A 1179-nucleotide genomic window follows, 5' to 3' on the forward strand; every position below is an offset into this window, starting at 1 on the left:
AGTGAACAAATTTTAAAATAATTCGTATTTATTTATTTTTGTATAAAAATCTGATAAAATGCTTTCTAAAATTGGTGAAAGTGCACTTGCACTAACCAGGTACCACCCGAAGACTTTCTTTTAAGAAGCTGATGACGGGGAGATTGAAAATAAGAAAATGCCGGTATTTTTTTTACGACCTGCCCTAGCGTAGTATAAACACCCCAAACCTCCCCACGTTAAGAACGGCTTTCGAGATGGGGAGGGGGTGTATTTCGAAAGCCGTTTTTAACATGAGAAGGTTGAGTGTTTATAATACGCTAGGGTACGTCGTAAAAATTTACCGGTAATACCAATTTACCAAAATGCCTTTCGGAATAAACACTCCCCCCAACATCCTCATGTTAAGAACGGCTTTCGGAATAAACACCCTTTGCAGGTTGGACAACCAGTGCTCATTGACTGTCTTCGGGTGGTGCTTCTGCTTCAGTGCACTTTCACCCTAAAAAGTACAAATTTAAATACTAAAAAAAATATAAATAAATAATATTATTTTAATCTTAAAAAATGTGTGTGCGTTTTTAACGTTCTAACATACCCAGACGAAGGTGCTGGCGGGGGCATGTGAGGGATCCGTCCTGTCAGAACTTGTTTCCTCATTATTCCAATCAATAAAGTTATCGGATTATCTTTTGTAATTTTTAGGAAAACAAAAAAAAAATCTATTTTTGAAAAAAAAATTTTTTTTTTTTTTTACAGAGAAGAAAAAAGAGCAGACATTTTGTTTTGATAATGATGATCGCACTAACGCAGAGCTAACATTTACCAAGCATCGCAAGTTTCGTATTTTTCTTTCCGTAATATTATAATAGAGCTAGCATTTAACATACATTTACCGAACCGAAAGTTTCGTATTTATTTACTCAACCAGTTATTTTTATAAAATAAAGTTCAACAATTACCTTACAAAATATGCATATATGTCCATTTTGTTATTTATTTCATATCTTTATTTTAAATTCTGCGTCATTAACATTCTAAACTATGAGTTACTTCCCTTGCTTAAGTTTCATTTTTTTAAAAATAATAATGGCAGATCATGAAAGTCGTAACATAACACTCTGCCCCAACAAAATAATAATAATAATAAAAGAAATAAAACAAGATGACACCTTCTCGTTTAAAATGCGCCGCATTTAT

General features: G+C 32.8%; 1 protein-coding gene across 2 annotated transcripts in view; it reads right to left on the minus strand.

Moving 5' to 3' along the window:
* The window catches only part of LOC145256260 (protein phosphatase methylesterase 1-like), a 74529-nt gene extending 73714 nt beyond the window's left edge, over window positions 1–815 (minus strand). For both annotated transcript variants that reach the window (XM_080114922.1, XM_080114921.1), the window contains exon 1: window positions 578–815. In XM_080114922.1, the coding sequence (XP_079971048.1) occupies window positions 578–639 (62 nt within the window). In that variant the 5' untranslated portion in view covers window positions 640–815. The remainder of the gene's footprint in view (window positions 1–577) is intronic.
* Window positions 816–1179: the final 364 nt, after the last annotated feature.

This window comes from Euprymna scolopes, chromosome 32, assembly GCF_053919585.1.
Source record: "Euprymna scolopes isolate OS-2025 chromosome 32, ASM5391958v1, whole genome shotgun sequence".
NCBI lineage: Eukaryota > Metazoa > Mollusca > Cephalopoda > Sepiida > Sepiolidae > Euprymna > Euprymna scolopes.